General features: G+C 37.7%; 2 protein-coding genes across 2 annotated transcripts in view; one reads left to right on the top strand and one right to left on the bottom strand.

Annotated features, from left to right (window-relative positions):
- Positions 1-852: 852 nt before the first annotated feature.
- LOC129923036 (uncharacterized) lies at positions 853-6,056 on the bottom strand. Its single transcript, XM_056011700.1, has 2 exons — positions 5,558-6,056; positions 853-1,574 (listed from the first exon to the last, which is right to left on the bottom strand). The coding sequence occupies exons 1-2, from the start codon at positions 5,966-5,968 to the stop codon at positions 1,218-1,220; spliced, it is 768 nt and encodes a 255-aa protein (XP_055867675.1). The 5' UTR covers positions 5,969-6,056; the 3' UTR covers positions 853-1,217.
- Positions 6,057-16,762: 10,706 nt separating this feature from the next.
- Positions 16,763-22,324, top strand: part of LOC106078955 (uncharacterized) — a 59,862-nt gene continuing 54,300 nt past the window's right edge. The window contains exon 1 of the mRNA XM_056012576.1: positions 16,763-16,896. The gene's annotated coding sequence lies outside the window, so the exon portion shown is untranslated. The remainder of the gene's footprint in view (positions 16,897-22,324) is intronic.

Genomic DNA, 22,324 nt, shown 5'->3' with positions numbered 1-22,324 from the left:
TGGTGAATGGGGTCCAGCAGTGATTATCAGTCAGTCATTAGAACTTTGAATCATATATATTTAGAAATTAGTTTGATATTGATATTCAGAATAGTAAATAACTCATTTTTATGCTAAATCTGTTATCAGGTTGACAATTCTTCATTCGAAAAATAGAAGGGTCGGTAACAAAAAAAAACCTGGAAACGGATCCGGAAAACGGCTCCAGCGATTTCCTAGAAATTTGACAGTTGATATATATCTTTGGGAAAAAAATTACTAGCTAATTAATCTATATTACAATTTTTTTTTTTTTTTTGCGTGTTATTATTCGACATTTTTTTTTTTTTTTTTTTTTTTGGATATAAATATTATTTTCTATGAATTAAATTTGGTCTTAACAATCTTGAATAAACACACGTCAACGGGTATTTCCGCAAGTCTTAATGAGTGTATAAAGCAGACGTTTGGGAACATTTCTGCGCAACATCTTCTATGTCTGGAACTGTAGGCCTAGAACCATACTCGAATCTTTGCATGGGCGTAGCTAGGATTTTTTTTCGGGGGGGGGGAATTTTTTCTACCCCCCCCCCCCCCCGAAAAAAAATCCTGGACCCCCCCTTCCTTTGGCTACGCCGATGAATCTTTGTATGTAAAAATAATCACTCTTACAAAAAAAAGTCATCAGTTTTGAAAAGGAGGAATTGTCTTTGAAAAAAAAAAAAAAACAACTTCAAAAAAAAAAAGTTTACTTGTTTCAATGTTTCTATATAAAGTCTTAAGAAATGAAAGTAAATCCTTTCTTGTATATACTTTGACTTTCAACTGTTTTTTGTATCATTGCTTGTATATACATATCTCGCAGGATTCAGCCCCCGTCGCCTCAGCGTGGCGCCTCCGTGGAAACGTCTAGTAGTGGAACTCGATAGGCTAAGAACGGGAAGCGAACCAGGCCCCTGCAGGATACCCTGGTTGAGCTTTTTTTTTTTTTAAATCTCACTCGTGGTGGGGATGGAACAAAAGCCATCAATCCAATCCAACAAGTCCGTCACAGCGTTCCACAAAGGGGCCGACATCAGAGACCCGTTAGCTGGAGTGGCGGTTACAGTATAGGAATATTGATGCAATTTCATTTTCAATTATAATATATACATCGACTTAAAACTCAGCTGTAATTTGCTTAAGTATGAAAAAAGAACATAGTAGTTTTTACAGACATCTTTATGACTGTTCGATCCTTATACATTGATTTCATGAATCGGTGCTCTAAGATAGATATTAATATATCTAGTTATATTAGTTGGCATAGCATGCTTGGCGATTCTCTGGTAATCTTGGTTCATATACATCAGGTAGCCATCAGTGGACACCAGGATGTCCAAATTGACTATAGCGTTTTTGTCAAAGGTAGAGTTTCTCGGCGACGATGTTGTTTTAGGCCCGTACACAGAGTTGAGACGGGTCCAAGTTGTAATATTGTAGAAACTGAAAGTTGAAATTAGAGAGCAGTTCACACTGGTAACGTCAGTGGAGTTTTGGCAAAACTGGATCTGAAGTCCACCACGGGTTGGTTCAAAAGAAAATATCAGCCGCACCTGCAACAGAAGATATTAGATAATATTATCAAAGATACACAACTAAAGATTTAGCACGCGCTTGATAAATTGTAAGAGCAGTGATCTGATATTTAACTCAACAGAGCTGTTTTACATTCTTTAAGCCAGCGGTTCTCAACATTTTTTTAGCTCGGCGCCCCCTTTTTTTTACAAAGATTTATATCAACTCTGACTGTCCGTCTGTCTGTCTGGTAAAAAGTTTGAACATATTTTTTCTCCGAGTTCCCCTTTCCGAATCAAGCTGAAACTTGGCACAATTGTACATGAAGCTTGACCAGACTTGAATCAATCTGAAAAAATTGAACTATTAGTTAATTATTTGTTGAAGATTTAAGTATTTTGTTTGATATCGAGGTAAGGGAAATACATTAATTAATTATATATATATAGGCCAACACATATATATGTATATAGGTATATATCAGTTATGTCCGGACGTGCGTAAAAAAACAATTAATATTACGTAAATTGGGGTTATTCCCTATTTCTTCCATGTCACGTGGTTGCGTTTGTTTACATTAATGGCTGTCTGGTCGTGCGGTTTGCATGCAGGACTGTCGTTTGGATTTATTGATGATGCAGGGTTCAAACCCTGCCCGCTCCTATCCTCCGTCGTCCTGCGAGTGGTTTGGACTAGGAAGTAAACTTCAACTCTGAAGGAACATCCGAAACATGTAAAACCTTTTACAAACATTTTACAATGGCCTCATTGATTTCATCCTAATTTAAATATTAAACTAGTCAAGATCTAAAGTATATTACACTAATTCACTTATTGATATGATTATTTAGTAGATCTTCTAGCTAGACCGAGGCTAGTACTAGATCTAGATGCACATTTTATCATAGGGAGACATTGCCAATTGACGTGTATAAGACCATAACCACGTGACTTATGTAGGTCAGAGATTCTTAACAAGTCCATTAAACGTTTGAAAGCAGAATTCTATCGACTGCGACATCTATCCGCGAATGACCATTAAAAAAGTACCTTCAAACCAATTTTGTCTGGTAGTGTAGTATGCGCGATGGACCGTCGTCCCAATGGTCATGGGTTCAAACCTTTTTATACACCACGGCTTTCTAAAGTTGATCAAGATTAAAAAACAAATATTGTTAGAACTCTGGTGGTGATGCGGATAGGGGTTGTAGTGTTTGTGTAGTCAGCCGACACACATCGCTCCAGGCCGGCACTAGACGAGCGGTCAACCGTTAAGATAGGAAGCGGTCAGGTTCAGATGTCCTTGACAGAACATTACCACCATTACTTTAGTCATTAGTGTGACGTGTTGACTACTGTTGACAAAGGCACAGCATTGGCTGTAATTTAACTCTTTCTCTCCGTAATTATTTTTCCACGTTCTGAAGGAATTCTTCATTTGCTCATTGCTATTTCACTACCCCTGTTATGACTGGGCTTCAATGGCGCTGTCCTATCAGCGAATATTGTATTTGGTATAGAATTAAAGGGGAATGCATGCTGTTTTTATCTAAATCAAAGTCAAGTATAAAATATTAAACTTTAATTTAATGAGGTCAAAATCAACGATGGTATCGTCGATTAGGAGAGAAAGAGTTAATGGACATTAAAGTATTACTTTACTTTGAAGCACTGGGTAGTCAAGTTGTTTCAGTTGGTTGCATAGTGACAGTCTTACTGTATCATGAAAATAACATAAACAAGCAAAATAATTTTTTAAAATCCTTATTAGAAAAAAAAAAGGTAATCTAAAGGAGAAGAACTCCGCACTTAAAGCTATATCTATCAATAGTGAACAAGTTATTTCCCTTATTCAATATCAAACAAAATAGTTGATTCATCATCATCATCATCATCATTGGCCTCCTTCAGTCGTAGAACGACTATGGTTCATCTCAGAGCACACTTCCTCATGTGGCTGTGGAGCCCTATTTTGGAGAGACACTTCCGTCCACAGATAGCGCAGGTTAAGGTGGCTTTTACTTCGGTGGTAGAGGAGCTGGCCGTTTTTCGGATTGTACGTTTTTCTTCCTGAGACCCATGTACTTTCACTGTCCATAGCTTTCTTGGTCACTATCTCCATCTGTTGCGGTCTAGAGCTATAGTTGATTACCGATAATTAATTGACTAATTGGGTATTTTTTAAAAATTTATTCATGTTTTGTAAGGTAAGAAAATAATTGTGTAAGGTTTCAACTTGATCCGAGAATGCGGGAGGAAGACAAAACGATAGCAATTATTTAAAGGAACTAGACCCAACAAATTTAGCCATATATGCGAATACTGGAGCATTAGTTTCCCTTGTTGGTATCAAACAAAATAATTAATTAACAGTAATTTATTGATTCATTGGTTAATTTTTTTTATTGATTCATGTCTTGTCTATGTCAAAGAATAATTATGCGAAGTCTTAACATAATCCGATAATGGGTGTGGGAGAAAAAAAACTTTTTAACAGACAGACAGACAGATTGATATAGGCTTTGTAACAAATAACATAAAAACTATTTAAAAAAAAAAAAAAAAACTTTCCTCCGTTTTGAAGGAAATTAAAAAAATAATACAACACAATAATATTTATAACAGAGAAATTAAAAAAAAATACACCACAATAATATTTATAACAGAGAAATTAAAAAAATAATACACCACAATAATATTTATAACAGAGAAATTAAAAAAAATAATACACCACAATAATATTTATAACAGAGAAATAAACAAAAAATAATTTAATTGTTTGGAATGTCTAAGTAGAAAAAATGTTTCAGCCGTTTGACGCACGGTTTTGGCGCAGCAGTTTTGTCGAAATGATTTGGAGCAGCCTTTTTGGTGCAGCGATTAACTTTGATACCATCAATCCGTCCTTGTATTTAGACACATTTTTTTTTCGGGGGGGGGGGGGGGGGGGGAGAGGAAGAGGCATTTAAAGATTTGAGTGTTATCGCATCATATATATAATCCAATTATGTCCAACATTTTTTCAAAGTTTATATCAACTCACTCTGTCTGCCTGTCTGCCTGGTAAAATGTTAGTATACGTTATTTCTCCGACACACAATCTCAGATCAAGCTGAAATTTTGAACAACTATTTCTTTTACCTGACAAAACAAGAATCAATGAACAAAAATGAATTCATTAACTATTGATAATTATTTTATTTTTTTGGTATCGAATAAGGGAAAGAAATTGTACTTGACTAATATGGTGATTGAAGTTAAATTAGTACCGTTTATACTTTGTAGAGAGAAATAGGTCGACGCTATAAAGTTTGAAACTTGCAAAAGATAACCATAAACCTATTGTCATAGGCTTAAGCACTTCCCTGGCACAGTGGCTAGTCTGTTGATCTATGTATGCTTGAACCCTGTTGTTAAAATTCAGGTCGTTCATTTTTTTTTCTTTTTATAAATGCATTTAAAAAGCGATCGCGGTAACATTTACACAGTTACCCTTTTCTTTATCCCCCCACACCGCTTTCCCACTTGGTTCAGACAAGTGATTGGATCATAGCGTATTGAGAAAGATAAACTTATGAAATCGCGAAACATAAACGGTAAAATTATTTGTAATCACACAGATTTATTATTGTAAGTCTAGATCTATTGCAAATTGAATTACGTAATTGAACCAAACTAATTGATACAACTACACTTAATATAAAAGGTTTTTTTTAAAAGAATTATTAAATATTTCTTTGTTCAGTCCTTAATTAACGGGAAGTAGCTTCGCACAAAAAAAAATATTTGCCGTCTAAAAAACCGAACCAAAATGCACATGAGCCGGATAGAGCCCTCGGGTCGTAGGTTTCACATCACAGAATTACTGCACGTTAAGAATCACGATAAATATTTGTAATATCTTAGTGAATACTAGTACGATAGATATTTGTAATATCTTGGTGAATACTAGTACGATAGATATTTGTAATATCTTAGTGAATACTAATACGATAACTAATACATTTAGAAAACTACATACCAAAGATCCAACGGTTAGTCCGTCTGATACAAATATTGTACGGCTATTGAGCGTAGTTTGTACATAGGGTTGATTGCTCTCCAGAAAATATTTAAAAGGCCATGTGAAAACTTTCTCGGAACTGTAGGTCAGATTCTGTATCAGGTCACCAGGACAGAGTGAGCACTTCTTGGTCTGACTGGAGTACTCAAACACGGCGCACGCTTTCATAAACATGCAGGCCCTGGCGCAGGCCAACTTTGACCCGCTGGTGGTGGTCAGCATTGTGGTCTCGTCACAGCCCACTGGCACTACATCTTTCCTGTCCAAAAATGTCACCGAACAGTACGATTCTCCAAAATTGCACATAGAGCCATCGGAATTCATGTAGAGAAAAAGTGTGTACATAAGTATGAGTCCTATATAGAACATTGTCAATTCGTTTGTAGTCTTTGGGTTTATCGAAATAATACTTTTACTCTATTGAGTATTTTTACTCTCAAAGTTATCCACATCACTATGTTCTTTGTTTACACTTTGCCTTTTAAATCTATCGGAGATTTCCATACGAGGTGAAAAACCTTTAAACAGCAAGCTTTTTTTGGGGGGAGTATCTGGTGTACATAATGTCGTGTTGATAAGCTTTGTTTTTTAAAAAAGGTAGATAATTTCTGTTGTATTTTTTATAGCACTACAAGAATCAAATTTATTATTTTTTTTCTGTTCGTAGCTCTTCAAATGTTTGCAAATTTTAAAGCCCATTTTCGGGTCCTTGGGAGTGTTTAGTTTGTGGTGAAAATCTCCAAGATTACATTAAAAATTCATAAGTAATTAAAAGAGAAACATGCGATGTGAAAATGTAGAAAAGGTTTTAAAATAATTCATCGAAAAAAAAAACAATGTCAAGGACACTTTATTGAAAGACTACAGTTGCCAACTACTGATTACAAATTACCCCAAGCCACAAGCCAAAAAGTTTAAAAAATTAGCTGCAAATTGCCGTGAAACGTCACAAATAAACTCTGCACTCTATCCAGAAGAATTGAAGAAATTAATTGTAAATAAAATAAATGAGAAATGGACGAGCTCTCATCCAAATCACAAGAAAGATGACGCTTACTATAAGCTATCCCTACAAGACTAACGTCTAATCTTTCGACTCAGGACCGGACACAACAGAATGCGACAACACATGTACCGGAAGCTCAAAATTGGAACCAGTGAAATCTGCCCATGTGGAGTGTCACCAGAGAATGCCGACCACGTCCTCCAAAACTGCTCTCTTTACCAAGAGGCCCGTATAAGACACTGGCCCCAAAACACCCCAATAGAGAGAAAACTATATGGAGAGCTCCAGGGGCGGACTGGGTGTCAAAATCGGCCCGGGCATTTCTATAAAATTCAGCCCACAAATTCTTTATCATGTGATGAGCTTTCATTTCTAGGTGTATCGGTCCTTAAAAATCATTGTTAAGTTTGATAATGTATCGATATGCATGCATACAGTGAACTCTATATCTTAATAAGCAATATAGCGTCTTTTTAAATCAGCAATTATGTAGGCCCTAAAAAGATGAAGCCTACTAGTAGCACTGTCTACATTCTACATTTTATTTTCGGAAAATGTGTTTGATTAAAAGAGTATTACACTGTAATGTCTGTGAAAGGCTTTTTGTTTAAACACGACGCTCAGAGGGCCTTTTATACAAATAATAATAATAACATAATAAGAATATTATACAACCTTTAAAAACTTGATATGTGCCATAGTGACTTTGATCAGGCCATTTCGGTGGCCCTACCGTCCCATTTGGGTACCGGCCCACCGGGCATTTCCCAAATGCCCATATAGCCAGTCCGCCCCTGGAGAGCTCCCTGATTTGGAAACCACTGCGCAGTTCATCTCATATATTGGTCTAGTCATCTGAATAAACCAACATAACAATGAGAACGAAGAAGAAGAAGAAGTGAAACTATTACATGGCTTATTAAAATACTTTATCAATATAGTATTTATCAATACTACTTTACTCTGTACACTGATTATCTACGGGTGACCGGTCACTTGATCCCCGGTCATTTCATCCATTCCAGTTGAAGTTATGTTGATAAGTCCACATGAAGGTAACACTCAAATAACCAACCAACACAGGCGAAAGTCAACCACTATAAAGGTAGTCGACGTTGATGAAACATTAAGTTTAGTGAAGGGAACCATCGAATGCCGTACTATCTAAATCTCTCTGTCCGTAGAATCGACCTCTCTCTCTCTCTAAAGTCGTCAAAATAGTCTGTGTTTACTTGCGTCACACTTCGAAACCTAGTCTTGTTTTTTTTTTAAATAATGACGTCATTGTCGCTAAGCCAAAACTTTACCCTTTTAATGAAACAAATAACTTTTCGCGCCAAATTCCTGATCGCGTCCTAATAGTTGTCATGATAAAATAACCTAAAATTTATATAGGCCTACATATATATATACTAAATATACTAAAGTCATACTTAATTGTTTATGTTTACACTTTTCATTTTAATAGAAAGAAAAACAAATCATTAAAGTATACCTATGTTATTTAAACGGACGAAAAAATTTGAATCGAAATCATTATGGTTTAATTTACAGTGACTTCCAGGGGCGGACTGGGAGCTAAAAGCGGCCCGGGCATTTCTATACAATACAGCCCACAAAATGTATATTATATGATGGACATCCAGTTCTAGGCTACCTGTCCTCAAGATCATTATATTAAGTTAGATAATGTATCGATAACTGAACGCATGCATAAAGTGAGCACTATATCCTTATAAGAAATATAGGTCTTATGATTCAAAAAAAGTATATAGTATATATCACTAAGTATGTAGGCCCTAAAAGGGTGGAGCCTGCTAGTAGCACTGTCTGCGGATGTAGGCTATTACCTTATTTCGGCAAATGTGTTAGATTAAATTAGCATTACACTGTAGAATCTTTAAAAGATTTTTAAAAAAAGTCTAGGGGGGCTTCTTTTACAAAAGAATATTATAAAACCTTTAACAATTTAATACGTTCTATGTGAGGCCACTTAGGTTGCCCTACCGGCCCATTTTGGGTACCGGCCCACCGGGCATTTGCCTGAATGCCCATATAGCCAGTCCGCCCCTGGTGACTTCTAACTATTCAAAATAGGCACCGATATCGTCTGTTTTCATTTAATCTGATTTACGTTCATTGAAATAAATATATATATATGTCCTGTTAGTCTATGTGGAATGTGGTTTTAAAATTACGAATTCCTTCAAAGTATTCAAAAGTCCAATATCACAATTAACTCGTAACATTAGCTATATATTAAATAGTTTATTACATATCACATAGCGACACAGACCTCGGCACCATGGAAATCATTACAACAAAAAGTATTTCTTTTGGAGACTGACTTTTCGAGACATGACTTTGCATCCAACAGATATTTTTTTTTGTAAAAGCCTCTTGGTTGCTCCAACAAAGAAACAATATAACAGTTTCACAAAACGATACACTCTTTGACCTGGACAGCAGACGACTGCAGTTTAACAGCAGCGGAAGTATGGCTCATTTGTTTTTCCTGTAACAAGCCTATTATGCTGTTTTGTTTCTTTTTAACACGTGAACAAAAATATTTTGAAATTTAATCGATAATTTTCTAGAAAAGATTTCATTTCTTGTTTTTTAACTTTCGAATTTGGTTTTTTTTTTTTTTCGATTGGAGTTTTTTCAGACATGGCGGATAATCTATAAATAGCAAGCGTTTTGGTACATCCGGTGTTAATAAACTATGTTTTAAAAAAATATAACGTAGCGAGATATTGTTACAGTTTGGCTCTGTAGAATCACATTTTTAAAGTTCTTCTGTTAGTAACTTTTATTTAGTTGGCAATTTAGAAGTACAATTTAGCGTCTTTCACATTGTATTGTTTATCGTGAAAATTAACGATACACATTTACACATCGTTCTAGTATAGTAACATAATATGATTAGAATACCCTTATAATATTTTGTATTGTGTCACTTAATATTGGTAACAGATCTTTGACAGTAGGAAATCTAAGGCTGTTATCTGTAGCAGTCCTGGTTTATATTTATAGTTATTTATATTTAAAGTTGAAATGGCTGAGCAAACATTTGACAAACAACTTGCACATGTCTGAGATCACCGTGTCATTATCTTCACTTTGTCCTTAGTCTGTTGAACTTTTGGGGCACTACATATGATTAGTCCGCCGTCTTCCTCAATATTTCTCTGTCTCTTCCAGTCAGTGACAGGCCCGTCCACTCTTTGATGTTGTCTTCCCATGGCTTTCTCTGTCTGCCTCTTCCTACTTTTCATGGAACTGTTCTTTGCAGGATGGTCTTTGCGAGGTCTGATGACCTTATATGGCCATACAGTTTTAGTTCGGGTTTTTTTAACAACGGCCAGCAGGTCATAGTGGGGTCCACATTACCGTTGTAATTCTGCTCAGAATCTTATTAGTGATGCGGTCTTTCTAGATGATACCCAGGGTCTTTTTATCTATCTCATTATAGTGATGCAAATTTGTTATTGTACGGAGGTTATATAAGATTCCGAATTTTTTTTTATTAATAAGGGATCACCGAAAATTAACAGCTATAGAAAGAGAGAGAAAGAAAGAGAGAGAGAAGGAAAGAGAGATAAAGAAAGATAGAGAAAAAGAAAGAGAGAAAAGAAAGAGAGAGAGAAAAAGAAAGAGAGAGAGAAAGAAAGAGAGAAAAGAAAGAGAGAGAGAGAAAAAGAAAGAGAGAGAGAAAGAAAGAGAGAGAAAAAGAAAAAGATAAAAGAAAAGAGAGAAAAAGAGAGAGAAAAGGAAAGAGAGATAAAGAAAAGAGAGAAAAAGAGTTAGAGAGAGAGAAAAGAAAGATAGAGAAAAAGAGAGAGAGAGAGAGAAAAGGAAAGAGAGAAAGAAAGAGTGAGAAAAAGAAAGAGAGAGAAAAGAGAGAGAAAAAGAAAGAGAGAGAGAGAGAGAGAAAAGAAAGATAGAGAAAAAGAGAGAGAAAAAGAGAGAGAAAGAGAAAAAGAAAGAAAGAGAGAGAAATAAAGGCATAAAAAGAGAGAGAGAAAGGAAAGAGAAAGAGAGACACAGAGTGAGAAATAAAGAGAGATTAAGACAAAGAAAAAAGCGAGAAAGAAAAGGAATAATATAAAAAGAGAGAGAGAGAGACAGAGAGGGAGAGAGAGAGACACAGAGAGTGAGAACAAGAAAAAAAGAGAGAAAAAAGAGAGAAAGAAAGAGCAGAAAGAGAGATATATAAAGAAAGAAGGAGAGAAAAAGACAGTAGACCATAAGTAAACCATAAGTCCTTAACGTAGCTTTACAGCCTTTAAGAGTACATAAGTAATATACAACAGGACTTTCATTCATAAATTTAAAAAAATAATAATTGGTCCCGAAATAGGTCACTAGGTCAAACTACACGTTCTTGATCCTTTTTTGCATTTTTTCTTATAAATTTAGAGGATTAGAATGAAATGCACAGCCTCACAAAGACGCGCATACAAACACACAATGAGGGATTAAAGAAAGGCGTCCCTGGAAAGACCGTGTTGCTGTCAGGTGTGGTCTATAATTGTTACGTGGTCCAGCGATTCCCACACTATGGTCCGCGGACCATGAGGGTGTGCGAAACAAGCGAAAGGGGGTCCGCAAAAAGAGGAAAAGTGTATAGAATTAAAATAACTTCGCTAAAATCTAGTTTATCCTATCTGGTAATTGGAATTCTCGCTATCATTTAATATATGTCTGTTAGAACTATATTCAGGGCCGGCCTTAGATAATTGGACGCCCTGAGCGAAGTGAGTTTGGTGGCCCCCCAAATGAAATAGAAAAATAAAAGCTAAATAGCGAACAAATAAAATTGCTGAATTTATTTAAAATTCTAGGGAACTCCGACTAGTTTCGCTATTTCTTCTCTAAAATAATTTTGTTTTCAGTCCTGTGAGAGGCCCCTACCAATCGTAGGCCCTAGGCTGCTGCCTAGTTTGCCTATGGCTTAGGCCGGCCCTGAACCAAAGATTTGAAGACGTTTTTCGCTTTGATATGCCCGACAGGGTATTAAATCCTTTAGCCTTAGCGCATGCACAAACTCAGATCCCAAACACAGATAAATCCATACCAGTACAGTAGCAGCTTATTGAAATATGCACAAACAACTTCGAGTTAGACCAATTTTTTAACAAGGAAACTGGGCATAAATAAATACACTATTAAACTCTCGTCAGTAGGCCGAAGGTTTCCATTTAATAAACTAAAGTTATTATCTCAATAAATATTTCCTGGAATCTTTGGGTTTCATGGGAAATAAGGACAGAGCCTTCCGAAAGAATCCCAAATATCTTTGTTCATCTACAACAACGGACAACCCAGTGGTCGTCAAGTCTGGACAGTTTATGAACGATTTTAACGTGAACTGTTGTGTAAACCGTAAACTTAGGTTAGTGTCTTATGTGTTGTTGGCAAGGTCATCTCTTCAGTACTGAATTTTAAAAAATCCCAATCATCACCCCCTCTACAGCGTGTTTTTTTTTATGTTTATTATTTATATGCTTTTATTTTACATTTTTTACTGAAGAGGTCCGTGGGCAAGCCTTTACTATATGAAGGGGGTCACTGGGTAAAAACAAGTTTGAGAACCTCCGCCGTGGGCAGAGCCTTGAGTGAGAGGTGTGACAATTAGGGATCAGATACCACATGCACTCGAATACCTAACAATCGTTCACGCCACTCAATCCATTTCTTTGTTTGTTCAAAATGGTTTTGGGTATTCTCCCCCCCCTCCCCCCCCAAAAAAAAAAACAACCATTACACTCTAACCCAAGTCTCCTGCAGGAAGAAGCAGGCAGGGCTCAGACCGGAGTGGTCCAGTAGCCACACGCCTGGTCTCTGATACGATGGTGGAGGTTCGAATCCTAGAGAAATGAGCTATTTGTGATTTTGAAGTTCAGAAGAGCTACATATGAGCGCGTGGTAAAGGTGAATGTCCGTCATCGTGCTGGCTACATAACGCCATGGACGGCCATATTTAACTCTTTCTCTCCGTAATTATTTACCACATTCTGGTGGAATCAACGTTGGTATCGTTGGTTAGGAGAGAAAGAGTTAAACTAGTTGACAAACATAAATGACTATCAAATGTCTTCCAGACTTCAGCATCTTAAAAAGTACACGGCCTTTATTATGTCTTAAGAGAAAGAGTTTCCTACAAATTATTGAAATTTTTTTAAATAATCAATATTTTTCAACGTACAACATTTTGTAAGTATAATGCATTTAAAATTGTTTTTTTTTTAAATATAACTTTTAATGTATATAACTTTTAATTTTTTTAAAAAGTTTTACACAAAGTATTAAGACAGTGTGTCAAACATTACTACTGTACTTGGAAAAATAAAAACAAATATGTATATATGGCTGAGCGGTAAAGCGCTTGGCTTCTGAACAGGAGTCCCGGGCTCAAACCCTGGTGAAGACTGGGATTGTTAATTTCGGGAACCTTGGGCGCCTCTGAGTTCACCCCGCTTCGAGAAAAGTACATGGGAAATCAACTTGATAAATAATGTTCATTACTTCCCCTGAGAGAAAAGTGCATGGGAAATCAATGTGATAAATAATGTGCATTACTTCCCCTGAGAGAAAAAGGTACACGGTTCTGTGGCAGTGGCGTAGCTAGGAATCTGCCATCATTTTGGGGCCGGGGGGGGGGCTTTTTTTTTTTGGGGGGGGGAAGGGGGCTGCATTTTGCGTAATATTTAATAGTTAATGTAAAAAACACTCATTTTGGGGCCTCCCACAAGATTGGGCCCGGGGCGATTTTCACCACCCTAGCTACACCTCTGTTCTGCGGTGTGACTAGATGCTAGTTCTGTACATGGAGTTTAGGACTTTTTTTCTTTTTTGTAAAGCTTATATTAACTCACTCTGTCTGTCTGTCTGTCTGGTACAGTTTTTGTACACGTTATTCCTCCCATTACCATTCTCAGCGTTGGATCAAGTTGAAACATTACACAATTATGTTTTGTAACTAAAAAAAAACAACACACGGACCAATCAAAAACATTAACCAATTTGTTAATTACGGATTGGTAACTAATTATTTTGTTTGGTATTGAAAAGCGGGAAAAAATGTTACTTATTGATAGATGTGTTTGTATATGTGAAGCTCTTCCCCTTAGATAAGCTTTTAAAAAAAAAAGGATTTAAGAGTTACTCCCCTTATCACGTTAAGTACACGTTATTTCCTCCACTTCTCATTCTTGTATCAAGTTGAAATTTTTATTATTTCATTTTGGTTTTGGCCTCAGAATACCTAGGGCGGGCCCTGCATCTAGAGTGAGCATTCCAATTGATTTAGAAGCTAGTGTCAACGTGATGTCACTTCTGGTGGACCAGCTCATCTTTCAGCTTCCGGTGGTTGAGTTTATTGATTGAATAAAGGCTAGAATAACCTCCCCTTATGAGTTGTTTAGGGGAAAAGACAAGCTCGTTGATTAATGAACAATTTGGAATCAGCTGCTAGTAACAAACAATGTGTAGGTCTTGGACTTTTAGAAATGAGAACCATTACATTCTAGTGCATATTTCGGTAGGTAAGCAGAGGGTGGAATGAGGAGGGGGGGGGCGGTAATGAGCAGGGTGCGAACTTGGGATCATAGTGACGATAGTCTGAAGTGCAGGCCTGACCACCAGGCACTTATAACAGTGTTTTGTCTCTTATCTTTCATTTCTCTTTTTTGTCTCTCTCTACATCTCTCTTTCACTCTTCTTTTTCTCTGCTTTCTCTTTTTTTTTCTCATCTGTCTCTTTCTCTCTTTCCTTTTGTGTCTGATATCACTCTCTTTTTGCTTTCTTTTTTTCTCTTCTCTCTAATAGCTCGATCAAGATTATCTCACTTTTTAAATTTCTTTGTCATCTCTTTAATTATCACATTATGTCCTCTCTTTGCCTTTTCGCGCGCTCACTATTACACTATCTCTTTCTCTCTCTCTCTTTCTCTCTCTCTCTCTTTCTTTCTCTCTCTTTCACTATCTCTCCCCCGCTGTCTCTCTCTGTCTCTCTTACATTATCTTTCTCTCTCTCTGTGTCTCTCTCACTGTCTCACATTTTCTTTCTTTCCATCTCTATTTTTTTCTCTCTCTCCGTCTCTCTCTCTCTCTTTCACACACTCTCTCTGCCTCTCTCTTCTTTCCAAACCCTCTCTCTCTGTCTCTCTCTCCTTTCCAAGCTCTCTCTCTCTCTGTCTCTCTTTGTCTCTCTCTCCTTTCCAAACTCTCTCCGTCTCTCTCTTTCTTTTTTTCTATCTCCCTCTCTCTCCCGACTCTTTTTTTTCCAGATAAAATAAATCACTAAATAAATTCCAGGTTTCATAAAAAATGCTGTTATTAGAAGAGGCGAAACAATTTCCATAACTGTCTTTACTTATTACGCGTGTATTCGTGACCTGATTATTTTTCCAATAGTAATGCAGACAAAGCCGTAGTTCGCTGAGGGTCTATGTAAGTTGGATGGCTGCCTGGTCGTGAGATTTGCGCGCTGCACTGTCGTTCGGATTTATCGATGGTCGAGGGTTCAAATCCTGCCCGCTCCCATCCCCCGTCGTCCTGCGGGAGGTTTGGACTAGGAAGTAAATTATCTTCAACTCTGAAGGAACATCCGAAACATGTCAAACATTTTACAAACAAACAAACATTTCTTTCCGTCTTCTGTGCCTCTATTCAACAAGGGGGCTTCTATTTGGGTCTCATATGTGTGGCATCGGAAAGAAACGTATGTAATGGCTAGATGATAGTGTGTCAAGATTCTTTTAACTTGTTTCAGTGTGCGGCGACACACCTTTATGGAGGACCTTAGGGCAGAAGACGCAACACACCTTTATGGAGGACTTCAGGACAGTGGACGCAACACACCTTTATAGAGGACCTCGGGGAAGCGGACCCAACACATCTTTATGGAGGACCTCAGGGCATGGGACGTGACACACCTTAATGGAGGACCTCAGGGCAGCGGACTCAACACACCTTTATGGAGGACTTCAGGACAGTGGACGCAACACACCTTTATAGAGGACCTCAGGGAAGCGGACCCAACACATCTTTATGGAGGACCTCAGGGCAGCGGACGTGACACACCTTAATGGAGGAACCTTAGGGCATCGGACACCAGCTGACTGCAGACATTCCTGGAGACCAAATTCTATGGAGACCTAGGCGCCCACTGCGCAAATGGGCGCTGAAGTATTTAAGTCTAAGACTGAGATTATATGCGTAAATCAAACAAGAAAATGTTTACACCAAACAAATACATATACACAAACACATACACACAAATACATACGCACAAATACATACACATAAACACATATACAAATACATACAGACAAATACATTAACACAGATACATAAACACAAATACATACACACAAACACATACGCACAAATACATACACACAAAAATACATATAAACACATACGCACATACACATATACACAAATACATACACACAATTACATACACAATTGCATACACAATTACATACACACAAATACATACACACAAATGCATACACACAAATGCATACACACAAATACATACACACACATACATAACATTCTATTGAAAATAAAACCGGCTGAAGGTAAGAGTGTCTGGTGCGAAAAGAGGACGTTCTCACTCGCTCGGCGATCATCCATTTCCATCTATCCCTTCCATGGCCTAAAACGCTTTCCAATTGGCAGGTATGTGTGAAAATTGACATTAAAATAATTAATAATGGACATGACTTATGCCTGGAGTGACCAGGACACCAATTTCTCGAGCCTGGTTCCGACTTGACCACTCATCGCCCCTTCCCCAATTATGTCAGCCATGTTTTGATTGTCCCATGAGTAATGCATTGTCAACAGTGTGTCGCTGAATGACACGTCACGTGTCCACCTACCTCCTCCCCCATCTCCTTCTCTCACACACACATACACACACATCTATACCTGCATTCATAGATTTCTCATTATAAGTTAGGTTTTTTTTAAGGACCTATCTTTCATTAAGACACACACACACAATACGAAGACTCTCAGACGTAGTCGCTGTATCTTAGTAGTAAAAAAATAAATAAATAAACAGGCGTGCGTTAATAGAATTCTTTTTATGTGACTGTTGTTTTTTTTTTCCTTGTCACCTGAGCTCACTAATTGTTTATCCTCACTGCAGGTAGACCAGTCCACGTAAGTGCGGCTTCTGTGAATGCACAAGTATTTCCTGGACATATTGATTAGTTGTGTTGAGTTTCTGATTTGGATTATTGAACACCGCCTTCATCAGGCTTAGCAGAGTAAGTAGATCTTGATCTTGATCTAGATTTCAACTGTAATAGGCCTACATTAAAGAACTTCCCTGTTATATATCAAAGGAGAAAATTATTAAAAAAATATTTAATAAAAAAACAACAACAAAACAAAGCTTATTGTTTGTTTGTTTGACATGTTTCGGATGTTCCTTCAGAGTTGAAGATAGCTTACTTCCTAGTCCAAATCTCCTGCAGGACGACGGGGGTTGGGAGCGGGCAGGGTTTGAACCCGGTACCATCGATAAATCCAAACGACAGTCCAGCGCGAAAACCGCACGACCAAGTAGCCTCGTAATTTTGTCAGTCATGTAATTAAATTTTTAATATATTTATAGCTTTTATATAGCGCTACTTTCATGCTTATAGCATGCTCAGAGCGCTTTCGTCAAATCTCATTTGTGGACCAGTGTGTGTGTGTGTGGGGGGGGGGTATCTGGGAGTTGGTTTTCCGTGCTGCCTTTAGGCGCTCAGTCTAGAAGTAATAGGTCTAGAGATTCTAGACTAACAATAATAAATCTGTAGGACTAGAGCTATTTTTACAAATTGTTTTTGTTTAGCGCAATGTCATGCTTTATCAATGCACTATGATCCAATCACTTGTCTGGACCTGTCGGGGAAAATGAAGGGGTGGTGCAGAAAGGAATATCTTTCTAAATGTTAGCGTAATTTTTAAATGCATGAAAAATGTGGTACGGCTTGATATCAAACTCAGGGTTCAAATACAATTTCTTTCCCTTGTTGGATACCAAAAAAAAAAAAAAAACAGTAATTACCAATAGTTAATTAACTATTTTTTTTTAAATCGATCCTTTTTTTTATCAGGTACTCGAAATAATAGTGCGAATTTTCAAATTTATTCGAGATTGGGTGTTGGAGAAAGAACGTGTCCAAATACATCCGCCGTCAATCACCAGTCTCACTAATGTCAATATCCTCTCTATAGTTAGTGAAGTCATCAAAACTTTATCATCTTCACTGTCTTCTTCCAATAAGCCAAAACAACATTTATATTTATATATATATTTATAGCTTTTATATAGCGCTACTTTCATGCTTATAGCATGCTCAGAGCGCTTTGGTCCAATCTCATTTGTGGACCAGTGGTGGGGAGGGGGTATCTAGGAGTTGGTTTTCCGTGCTGCATTTAGGCGCTCAGTAAACACAACTTTGCCCGAGTCGGGTGTCGAACCTCGAGCCCCCTTCTAGGTAGCCAAGTTAAGCGCACTTAGCCTCTCGACCACGCTTCCCATTTGGGAGTTACCGGAATATCAAAGGACATGGGTACCTCAACCCCATCTGTCCATCAATCCATCCAATCATCCATCGATCCATTCATCCATCAATCCATCCAACCATACATCGATCCATTCACCAATCAATCCATTCATCGATTCATACATCTGCCTTTCTGTTAGACAAGTTTGGTACAAATATCTCGGACAACCCACTTCATAAGAATGCCTTCTTTTTCTCCGCTTATGTTTACATTAAAGAGACACATAGTACCTGTCCTATCGACAGATCAAAGTTATCCACATTTAAAATGTATTCACTTAAACCAGGGTGCCCAAACTGAGAAGTGGCTACGACACTAGTATTAATATTGCTATGAGCCTTCACACAAAATGTAGTAGACCATTGAATGACTACGAATGACTGCTACACTGTGTTGCCCCAGGGGCATACAAGATTGCCCCGAATTCTGTTTACCTGTTAGAATGAGGGCGTTAAAACACCCACCATTAACCATGTTATTTTATCTTTCATCTACAAGTACAGCGACAGATTGTGTGTATCTAAAACAATCTACAAGCACTTAAATACGACAAAAAAGATTCTATCTCTCACATAACAGCTTGGTAGTGAAAACAAAATTCTTTCTTCAGATTTCTGATTGATGGGAGACTTGTCAAATAGAAAGCGCTTTGGTCTGTCGTCTACTAAAAATTGCTCTTAGATAAATGCAGAACTCGCGGTGAAATATCTTGTCAAACAGATCCTGAGAATCACCAACTCTCGAAAATATATTTAAGGTTGGACAGAACTACCTAGGGATGACTTTTAGATAGAGAAGGAACTTCTGGGTTATTTTTTGAATCTGACACATGAGACCTTCAAACATGCAAAATATAAAAATACTTTTTTAAAAACAAAGCTTATACAATGGAAAGAACTGCATATTTATATCCACATATCTCAATGCCGTAAGATTTAATTCCCTTTATCTAAATAAAACCATTGTTATTAATTACCATTAATCAATTACTTAATTTGCGCAAAGTTTCAACTCGACCCGAGAATTGGAACTGAGATAAATAACTTTTACAAATTTTGTACCAAAAAGACAGACAGCCAAATAAACATAAACAGACCGAGTGAGTTCATATAAAGCATTGTAATCAAGCAAAGAAAGTAGTCCTCACTATGACACTTAAATAATAAACTACTCGATATATTTCAAGGTAATATTGAAAGACTTGGTCTGAATTAAGCCCCATAATGTTTACCCATAATACATTTTTTTTTGTACTCAGTACCAAAGTACTCTCTCTCTCTCTCTCTCTGGTCAATATACACATTAAAGAGTGTTGTAACTGCGTTGCACTGGTCAATAAGGTGCAAATCAGCGCACTATTATCACTGGATGTGGACGAAATGCTTACATGAGATATTTTGGGAAACCTGATTTCCGCCTATGTGGATAAAATCGACACTAACAGTTTGGGAAAAGAGGCACTGGAGAGATCCCCATGGGTAGAAAGAATAAACGAAGCGTAATGGATACACCAGGATTAGAAAGAATAGTGAAAGTACAGCAGCCCCCCTGGTGATTACAGACCGGAGGAATTCCAGCTACCGTCGCCTCAGCATGGCGCCTCCGGTGGAAGCGTCCGCCCGGGAAAGTGGATAGGCTAAGTAAGGCAGCTAACATAGCTCCCAGTGGGCTACCACATGTACCCTTTAGCGAGGGTACATTACACGTGGTAGGGATGTAAAAAAGGCTCGCTAAACCAGTTCGAAACCCACATCAGCCCGTTTCCCAAAGGGGCCCATACGCGTGGTACGATGGGACAGCATAGGCATAAGGATGGCCCCCACCTGGGGCTTGAGCTTCCGGCCACACATGAAAGGAGGAATTCATGCAGAGGTTCGGAAGAACGTACAACATGCCAAGACGGGTGTGAATAAATGAATCACTTAGTCGACGGGGGCCTCCTGACAGAGAGATCGGTGAAGAGCCAATTTCTCATCCTGGCCACGAGATAAAAGCCTTTCTCGGGTCACATGGTTCATAAAAGGGGCGTACTTGCCTCGAACCATTTGGACATCTGCAATCACCTGATTCAGTCCGACACAGCCCGCACCAGTCAGTCCAGTCTTTGCCCAAAGAGAAACATGTGAATCAGCCGGGAACCAGGAGATCCCGACTAACCCTCGAGTTGGTGTCCAGCGCTATCCACTTTTCGGAGAACCCTTGGGTCTCCAACTCACCGTTGCCCCACATGAGGGGGGGGGGGACTGGACATAACCTCATTAAATGTGGAAGTGTGTATAACGTAGTGACAATGAACACAGTCAGCAAGATTTGTAAACCAATACTGTTACTTGTTTGTGGTGTCCTGATATCACCTGTAAATTAACATCAATCTTCGTTTCAGAATTTCCCTTCTTAACTTATTAAATTGCATCGCTTACATCTATTACACTATTATACTTTAAAATTTAAAGCATTAACAGCAATAGTTTGGATTCCATAATCTTAATATGAGTGCCTCGGGCTATAGAATCATAGCGACGCTGACCTAATCATTTTTGTTTAAACTATGTCTAGTCACTATCCTTAAAATGATATTGGTAAACATGTTTCTGAATGTCTTTTGTTTCGTGAATGTTATAGCACAGTGATGCCCAACCATATTCTGCCCGAGGGTAAAATAAATGTCCAATACTCGTGTCACGGGCCGCATAGTTTTTTTTAAGGAGACTCTTCCCTATATCTTCCACTGTATTCTTCACATTAACTCTCTCACTGCTGCGCCCAGACCCAAATGAACAGATAAAATATAGACATTTGTAAAAAAAAAATTTAAAACTTTAAATGTATAAAATTTTAAGATAATTTTACTAAGCACCGGGCTGGAATTTTTCGATATTATTTTTCTGATAACAAAAATATAGAATTTGCATTAAAATAACTTTTTAAAATGCAGAAACACTCTGGATAGCGCAATTTGTTTTTGATCACACTCAACCTCGTTGGGGGCGGCCAAAGTCATATTCCTGATCCCAGGACCATGGGTACCTTGCTTTTTAGTAAATATTTTCGTCAAGCGGATATTTCTATATGTTAAATATAAATATCGTCCGTTGGATAGGGTTTGTAATATTAACGATTAATTTTCTTAAAGCATGGAAGTTATATTGATTTCTGATGTTTATGACGCCCTATCAGTTATTTAAATTTCTTTTTTATAATATTATTTTTATTGTTCTCATTATGGTGTAAATGTTTGAGCTTAAAAAATGTTCTTTTCTAATCAATGTCCGGAAGCTGAATTGTAAAAAAAAACAACACCTAAATAAACCGTTATAAACGTGACCCAATGGTGTGATTCTTTTTATCTACATTGTCCCCTCCTCACGTATAAGCACACCCAGCCCTGCAGTCGCAGTTTATCTTTAAGACGCATGACTCAAAGGGGGAAACAACCATGTAAAGATAAATAATGTGTATGACTCAATAAGGGAGACAATCAGGTAAAGACGATCAATCAAAATAAACAACAGTGAGTGCGTGTTTACTGGCGCGTGTCGAAGAACGCCAACGTTTCCTTCACATTTGAAGACCTGGTCTCGGCTAGTTTGAAATTGAAACATCTGACATGGGGTAATGTTTTCAGCTTTTTAAGCTAAAACATTTGTACCACAATAAAAACAAAAAAAAAATGGCATAAACGCTTCTAAGTGAACATGCAAATGTCTGCATTACGTACTGCAGTGTTTTAATGGTCTCAATATCTCAGACCCTCAACACTTGCCGCTCCATCCCCAGTTGTCCTGCTGAAGATCTGGGCTAGGAAATTATAATGTAATGAATTCGTTTACAAATGCTTTACATGTTTCGGATGTTTCATCAGATTTGAAAATTATTACAGTACGGTTAATGAGGGTGACGTGTGGCCAGCACAACGACCAACCGCCTTTACTTTTTCCCAGATAATGTCAGGTACCCACTAGACCTGGGTGGTCTCAGAAACGCCCTAAAGATCCTGAAATTCAAAATTCTAGTCTTCACGAGATTCGGAAGCCAAGAGCCTTACCACTCAGCCACTCAGCCTCCATATACCAAATATACCAAAGTTTTAATTGTCAGCGCGACCCGCATTCAGGCAGACGACATAGAAAATTCGCG

The sequence above is a fragment of the Biomphalaria glabrata genome, chromosome 15, assembly GCF_947242115.1.
Source record: "Biomphalaria glabrata chromosome 15, xgBioGlab47.1, whole genome shotgun sequence".
Lineage (NCBI taxonomy): Eukaryota > Metazoa > Mollusca > Gastropoda > Planorbidae > Biomphalaria > Biomphalaria glabrata.
Note: the sequence above shows the minus strand (reverse complement) of the source record. Positions and strands in the feature narration are given on the sequence as shown.

Coding starts and splice junctions, on each gene's coding strand:
- LOC129923036 (XM_056011700.1), bottom strand. CDS start 5,968: ATGTTCTATATAGGACTCATACTTATGTACACACTTTTTCTCTACATG. Junction 1,575..5,557: donor GACTAACCGTTGGATCTTTG/GTATGTAGTTTT, acceptor CTTCTGTTGCAG/GTGCGGCTGATATTTTCTTT.